The 8,376-nt window shown below is 46.1% G+C and overlaps 1 protein-coding gene across 1 annotated transcript in view; it reads right to left on the reverse strand.

The window, feature by feature from the left end:
- Nucleotides 1-5,800, reverse strand: part of LOC130267163 (rho GTPase-activating protein 7-like) — a 336,912-nt gene extending 331,112 nt beyond the window's left edge. The window contains exon 1 of the mRNA XM_056516495.1: nucleotides 5,635-5,800. Within this exon, the coding sequence (XP_056372470.1) occupies nucleotides 5,635-5,749 (115 nt within the window). The 5' untranslated portion in view covers nucleotides 5,750-5,800. The remainder of the gene's footprint in view (nucleotides 1-5,634) is intronic.
- Nucleotides 5,801-8,376: the final 2,576 nt, after the last annotated feature.

Below are 8,376 nucleotides of genomic sequence, written 5' to 3' on the forward strand. Positions count from 1 at the left end.
GCGCTCGAGTCTGGTAAGTAGCCTGGCCCCTGGCAGGGGGTTCCAGCGATCAGGCCCCCACCCAAAGTACCTCTTTAGGTCAGACATCTAACATATGGATGTTTTCTCCAGATTTGCTTCAAAAACTGTACATTTAAATTAGGAAACACTAACTCTGCATTTTGGGAGATAAGCTTAAAGGAGTAGTCCAGTGGTGACTCAGTGGTTTACAACTTATCCCCTATCCTAAGGATAGGGGATAAGTTGCAGATCGCGGGGGGTCCGACCCCTGGGGCCCCCCGCGATCTCCTGTACGGAGCCCCGACAGCCCGCGGGAAGGGGGCATGTCGACCTCCGCACGAAGCGGAGGCCGACACGCCCCCTCAATACAACTCAATGGCAGAGCCGAAGCGCTGCCTTCGGCAATCTCCGGCTCTGCCATTGAGATGTATTGAGGGGGCGTGTCGTACAGAGAGATCGCGGGGGGCCCCAGCGGTCGGACCCCCCGCGATCTCAAACTTATCCCCTATCCTTAGGATAGGGGATAAGTTTTTCACCACTGGACTACCCCTTTAACTCTAAGGAATGTGTCTGTTGACAAGCTCTGGCGTATGTGTAATGCAATGTATGTGTGGTAGGCAGGAGCTCGCGGGTTACACAGGTCTGGCTATTGCTCTTTCTTGCATAGTTGATTGATTGCTCGCTTCTAGATGCGTAGGCCTTAGAACAGGGGTCTCAAACTCAAATTATCCTGGGGCCACTGGAGGTAGCAGCTGGGTGAGGCTGGCCCGCATGCGCCCAATACTTATAATGCCCTCATCATACGCCCCTCATCATCCACCAGCAACACCCTCCACCAGCAGTAGCACCCCCATCATCCACCAGCAACCCCCCATTCCCCCTACACCGTGTGGTAATAGCATGAGCTGACGGATGATGGGGGAGCTGCTTCCCCACATTAAGGTAGGCAACAGGTTCCCCACATTAGGTAGGCAGCAGGTTCCCCACATTAGGTAGTAGCAGGTTCCCCACATTAGGTAGGCAGCAGGTTCCCCATATTAGGTAGGCAGCAGGTTCCCCACATTAGGTAGGCAGCAGGTTCCCCACATTAGGTAGGCAGCAGGTTCCCCACATTAGGTAGTAGCAGGTTCCCCACATTAGGTAGCATTTTCGATTACCCCCCTCCCCCCCGACTCACACACACAGACACCCACACATGCACACACACACACATAGACAGACACACACACATGCACACATACATAGACAGACAGGCACACACATGCACACAGACATAGACAGACACACACACACATGCATAGACAGACAGACACACACACATGCACACACATAGACAGACATATACACATGCAAACACACATAGACAGACAGACACACACACACACATAGACAGACAGACACACACACATAGACACAAGCAGACAGACACCCACACATGCACACACATAGCCAGACACACACACACACACACATGCACAGACACATAGACAGACAGACACACACAAGCAGACAGACACACACACATGCACACACGCATAGACAGACACACACACAAACACACACATGCACATACGCAGACTGACTGACACACACACACATAGATAACCTTACCTGTCCTGCACTGCGCTTCTCCTCTCCAGAGTAGTGAAGAAAACTGTGTCTTGAAGCGTTCTGTGTCCCTTATAGCTGAGGAAAGTGCTGAGTCACTGTGCTGAGTGCTGAGACACTGTGATTGGTTGATGGGGTGTGTGTGCAGTCTCTGCTCTGCTCAGGACACAGAACTGCTTCAAGACACCGTTTTCTTCACTACATACCAGGCGCGGGCCACAAACGTTCGTTCTGCGGGCCGAAAAAGGCCCGTGGGCCGGGAGTTTGAGACCCCTGCCTTAGAAAGTCTCGTGCTTCTAGTCGCGTAGGCCTTAGAAAGTCTCATGCTTCTAGTCTTGTAGGCCTTCAATGAATAAGTCAAAACTGACTGTACTGGCCAGCTGTACTGGATGATATTGTTAAGTTGGTGCACCCCATGTTACAGAAGACAAGAAGATAGAACAATGTGCCAGCTTTACTTGTGTAGATGCTTGGTGGTTACACCTTAGACTCCCATATAAAAAATTGCAGTGATTTGCCGTTTTTAGAGGATTCTGCTGTATAGAATAGCAGAGGTCTGCTGTTTTCCATGGAGCAGAAAAACACAGACCCCACCTGAAAAATTCCACTCTTCTCTCCTCAATTGGGTGACTGGGTACTATGCAGTATAAGCCAGGAGATTTCCCAACACATGGAGCACATAGATACGACTGGCATGACCCTTAGGGTTTATGGTATTGTAATCCTCAGCTAACGGTCTCCTATCTGGGTAGGATCTATATTCTCTAGCACACAGTGATGCAGACCTCTATAGAAACATCCTGCTAATGGCAAGTTCATATTCAGGTTATGATACATCACACGTATACATCAACATTTTGTCAAAATGTGACAACGATATATATGCATGTGCAGGAAAGCACAAAATGTTGCACTAAGATATGTTCTTGGGGTAGATTGTTACTTGAGGACACTGTCAGATGGTGTAAAGAGTCATAGAGGAAGTGCTGTGTAATAAGTTACACAGAAGACTGCCTTTGTTGCCACCTTGAAGGAGTCTGGCTTGACTAAAATTACAAGTCCTGTTTAAAGGGGTACTCCACTGGTAAGCTTTCTGAAGTAAATGTTCAGAACGCTGTTTTTGCGCTGCTGGTTTCGGCCCCGACCCTCGTGATGTCACGGTCACGCCCCCTCAATGCAAGTCTATGGAAGGGGGAGTGACCGTGATGTCACGAGGGGGCGTGGTTAAACCCCGTAGCGCGAAAACAGCGTTCAGAACATTTACTTCCGAACACTGGCCAGTGGAGTACCCCTTTAAAGCTCTTTAATGGGTCAAGGTATTGACTTACAGAGGATCTTTATAAAACAGATGGAAAAAAAAACGGCACTCTATCTGTAGAAATACTTCTATATCTTTATTTTCATCTGTGAATGACACAAGCTGCAGCAGACAGAGTAGCAACTTCCCTGCCTGTATTCACGCAGCTCCCCACTGCAGCTTGTATCATGCACAGACGAAAAGACGTAGAAGTATTTATACAGATGGTGAGTGACTTTTTTATTATCTCTTCTATGAAGATATTTTGCATTGGAGACTGTATCAGAAACTAAGCACCAAACACAAGTAGAACACGCCTGTCTGCCCTCTGAGTAGCTGCACTCCTTATAAGTGTGAACAGCACCCCATCTAGCAGTAGTGCCAGCCAAACCTCCTGTTGTTTCTACATTGACTTACAGAGGAACTACCTCCAATAGGTGGCACTAGAGGCAGTGTTCTTCTGGAGTTGAGCTAATTTGCATGCCAAAATGTGCTACATGGGATGATACATTATTAAGACGTTAAATATGTAAGGGCAATAGAGGTGATGACATTCAGAGATCTTGAGTCTGTTGAACACTAGTGTTGCTCACGAATATTCGCAATTCGAATATTATTCGCGAATATCGCATATTCGCGAATTCGCGAATTTCGCGAATATAGCGCTATATATTCGTAATTACGAATATTCGTTTTTTTTTTTGTTTTTTTTTCACAGTACACATCACAGTGATCACCCCTCTCTGCTTCCAGCTTGTTTGGTGTAAAGAAGGCTGTAATACTACTGTGTGAGACTGTCGTGCGAAAATGCGCATATGCGAAAATTAGCATATGCGTATTTTCGCATATGCGCATTTTCGCGCTTGTTAATTTTGAATATGAAAATATTCGCATGTGTTAATTTTCGCATATGCGAATTTCCGCATATGCGAAAATAAAACGGAAATATAACGAATGTGCGAATATTCGCGAATATATGACGAATATTCGTCCATATATTCGCGAATATTCGCGAATTCGAATATGGCCTATGCCGCTCAACACTATTGAACACCTGTGGTACTTCATAGAGTCATAGGGTCATAAATCCTGGTGTTACTTGCGCCAATGAGTGGAAATTTCCTATATTCTTTAAATAACTTTTCCATATTAAGACTTGTCAGATCTGTCACTGAGTGTCTATGTCCATTAAAGTATAGCTAAATATAGTGGTGGATCCAGATTCTCTCTCAGTCATTCATTTGTCAACGTTCATGTGCATAGAAGGGTTGCAAATCTAATTTAAAGGGGTATTCTGGGCAAAAACATTTTGTCCCCTATCCAAAGTATAGGGGATAAGATGTCTGATTGCGGGGGGCCCGCTGCTGAGACCCCCACGATCTCCTTGCAGCACCTGCATTCTATGTGAGTGCTGAATCTCCAGTTTCGGAAACCTCCGGGTTTCCGGGACTGGGGACATGACGTCCCGCCACGCCCCCCTCCATTCATGTCTATGGGAGGGGGCGTGATGGCCACCACGCCCCTTCCAATAGACATGAATGGAGGGGGCGTGTCTTGACGTCATGTCCCCAGTCCCGGAGGTTTCCGAAATTGGAGATTCAGCACCCACATAGAATGCAGGTGCTGCAAGGAGATCGCGGGGGTCTCAGCAGCGGGCCCCCCACGATCCTTTGGATAGGGGACAAAATGTTTTTGCCTGGAATACCCCTTTAAGAAAAGGTATCACTACTATTATAATGCTTTTGTCTTTTTTACGTAATATCACGTAGCTAAGCATAAATAAATATAAATCCATCATTGCACTTAATATTGTAGATCATATGGCTGGTTTTACACAGGCGTAATGCACCTGCATTTTTAGATCTAAAGTTTGACTGTATTTCCTGGCCAGACACCTATCAGTTTGGCTTCTCAGAAATGCAATTGGGGGGTTCTTGCAGTGGTAATATGGGTGCAAAAATGTTGCAATATTAAAGGTATGTCAAAACCAGCTTAAAGAGTATTACTTGTCCTATGCTGGACAAATCGGTCAATGTCATTGTAGAATTTGTCAAACCAAATACACATCATCTTTATCTACAAGATAATATACATCATTTTTATTCACTGGCTGCTGCGGGAAGATGTAATATTAGAGAATGGCCATTCAAATAAGGGTCCAAAATGAGGACACCCCTCAACTATGTCTATACGCATGTAGGGTATAAAAGACAGGAGGTGTTAAAAAAGAAAAAAAAAGGTCAATAACACCACCTTCCTAGTTCCAATTTTCAGTTTTGTTACTTCAAAAGAAGGTGTAACTAAGCATTCTCACTATTGCTACATATTTATTACATAATTTTGCCAGTTCCCAAAAATGGACTGCATGTACGAATCGCACTAGTCCCAACATTGCTCCAGTTACAGTGATAGTGATGAATGTATAATTATATCACACTTTCTGTACCGTTTATTCTATTTGATGGTTATCAGACGCTCTGGACCAGTCAGATCGGGATCAGCAGCAGTAATGCATTTGCAAAGTTAGCCTTATTACATAACATAGATGACATTATTTTACACAATATGACTCAAAGCATAAACCATTAGAAATAAGATGAGAAACTGCTGTCAAAACAGTGTGCGCTATATACAATATCCCCAGCATTGATGTATCCAGTGATCATCTCAACACTTATTCTGCTAAAGATAGCCATGCATTACACTTCTGTCACTTCATCCTGTCTAACCTGATAACCTTCTCTCTCTCGTACTCTTCCAGAACACATCCCAAGCTTTGTTAGTAGAATCCTTGACGTGTTCACTGAAGGATCTCTTCAGACGGGACTTCCCTGGATATGCCATGATGTGTGCTGTAAAACCCAAAGTCACTTTAAATCCAAAGTCCCATTAAAATCCAGGCAGAGCACTAATCCTAATAGCATTAAGCAGTGGTATATAGGATAATGTAGGCTGAGCCTTCTCCAGTGATCTGCACACCCCTCGCTGTGTGTCTCTCTCACAGAAAACCTCCCTCTAAACTGTTTGGGGTCAGGCCAGGCTGGAAAGGAAATAGCAGCCCACTAGGGTCCCCCCTGCCTTGTAGCCCAGCACAGCTCTGCATCTCAGCTGACAGACATTCTAAACAGATTCCAATCAGATCTGGAAATAAAAGTGTTAGGCAATCGGACACAATAATGCTGATATAGCACGCAGCGTACTGAAACTTCTGCTTTACCGGCTTTAACAGAAGAAGAAAAAACGTCTTCATGTTATCTTTACACATTTGTAATTTTTATTCCATTGATGTCAGGAAGAAGAAACATGTAACATTGTGGCTGAGATCTGTCTATGGTTGGCAGTTCCCTAGCCCCCCTGAATAAGCAAGAGCCCATCGTACTTGTTTTCTATTATCCACCATCTCTAATACCAGGATTTTTCGGCCGGGTTCACACTATAGAATTTCCGGCTGGAGATTGTGAGAGCGGCCAGCTCAGTTGGTGCTAGGGCCACACAGACATTGCCATCCAAATGTCTGCAATGCGGATCCCCCCAGAACATTGAGCAGGTTCATTGTTCTGGTGGCATAAATTTAAAGGGGTACTCTGCTGCACAGCGTTTGGAACAAACGGTTCTGAACATTGGAGCCAGCGTCGGGAGCTCGTGACTTCATAGCCCCACCCCCTCATGATGTCACACCCTGCCCCCTCAATGTAAGTCTATAGGAGGGGGCGTGACAGTCATCATATACTTGCATTGAGAGGGTGGGGCGTGATGTCATGAGGGGGCGGGTCTATGACGTCACAAGCTCCCGGTGTGAGGTGGTTTTTTGCGCCCCCGTAGATCCATGTGTCCGCTCCTCCCCCAGCTCTCCGAACATTTCCGAAGCTAGAACTGGGGGAGGGCAGAGCAAGGGGAAGGAGAAAGTTCACGCCCCCTCCCTCATCTCCCCTCCCTGAGCTCGGCTGGATGCAGATCTCTACGGCCACGCCCACTCCCTGAGGACATAGATCTCCTCGGCAGGTCCCCTCCCTCATCTCCCCGAGCTGAGGACGTAAATCTCCACGGCAGGTCCCTCCCTCATCTCCCCCAGCAGATCTCCACGGCAGGTCCCCTCAAAGGAGGACATACTGTACGGGCTACAGGCTAAAGGGGGACAAAGGAGGACATACTGTACGGACTAAAGACTGCACAAGCTAAAGGGGGACATACTGAGCTCTATGTGTAAAGGGGGACCTACTGTACAGGCTAAAGGGGGACATTTAGCCTGAACAGTATGTCCCCCTTTAGCCCGTGTCCCCCTTTACACATAGAGCTCATTGGGAGCACTGCTCTATGTCCTATGCTCGGGGAGATGAGGGAGGGGACCTGCCGTGGAGATCTATGTCCTCAGTGAGGGGGCGGGCCGTAGAGATCTGCGTCCAGCCGAGCAGCCGAGCTCAGGGAGGGGACCTGCCGTGGAGATCTATGTCCTCAGGGAGGGGGGCGGGCCGTAGAGATCTGCGTCCAGCCGAGCTCAGGGAGATGAGGGAGGGGGCGTGAACTTTCTCCTTCCCCTTGCTCTGCCCTCCCCCAGTTCTAGCTTCGGAAATGTTTCGGAGAGCTGGGGGAGGAGCGGACGCATGGATCTACGGGGGCGCAAAAAAACACCTCACACCGGCGCTGGCTCCAGCATTCAGAACAGTTTGTTCCAAGTGCTGTGCACCGGAGTACCCCCTTTAAATGGGATTCCGCAGTCTCATTTAGACAGCAGCATTTCCACGGAGGAAATTCTTCTTTCCACATTCTGCAAAAATATAAGACCAGTCTTTTATTTTGCGGAAGTTCGCTCTTAGAACACAGAAATTCCATTGAAATTCCACTATTCTGTTCAGCAAGTTTCGCTGTACAAAATTTCTGTGGAATTGCCGAAATTCCTCGGTGTGAACATACCCTTTGATGGAAATTTTAGTGGTTAGAGAAAAAGCTTAAATAAAATAACCTTACTTCAATCTCTGTTTTGACATAAACTTGGGCTTAGATACCCTATATGACAAGTGCAGACACACTAAGGCTGCGTTCAAACTTTGCGCCTATTTTGCGGTACCGAAACAAATGACTCCATACCTTTTTACCACATTTATTGTTCCATTTTTGTACTATGATTTTGGTACTTTGTGGTAAAACATGTCAAAAATGCATGCGGCAATTAGTTGCGGTACTGCTAAGTATCCAAAACTTGTGAACAATCCCTTACAACCGATAAATCATGACTGTAATCACAATAAATACATTTTTGACAGTTAACCCCTTCCTGCCACAGCAAGGTTTTCACTCCTGCTTTGCAAAAGCCGTTATCCTAGTAATATGAGTGATTCTTTTGTTTTTTATTCACATCATTTTATTGATAAGCATTTAAAAATGGATTTGTGGGTAAAAAAATGCACTGTTTTTTGTCACAGTTTTTTTGGGAGGATAGGGGTTTGTTTTAAAATTGTACTTCAGTGTTTTAG

This window comes from Hyla sarda, chromosome 4 (genome assembly GCF_029499605.1).
Source record: "Hyla sarda isolate aHylSar1 chromosome 4, aHylSar1.hap1, whole genome shotgun sequence".
Lineage (NCBI taxonomy): Eukaryota > Metazoa > Chordata > Amphibia > Anura > Hylidae > Hyla > Hyla sarda.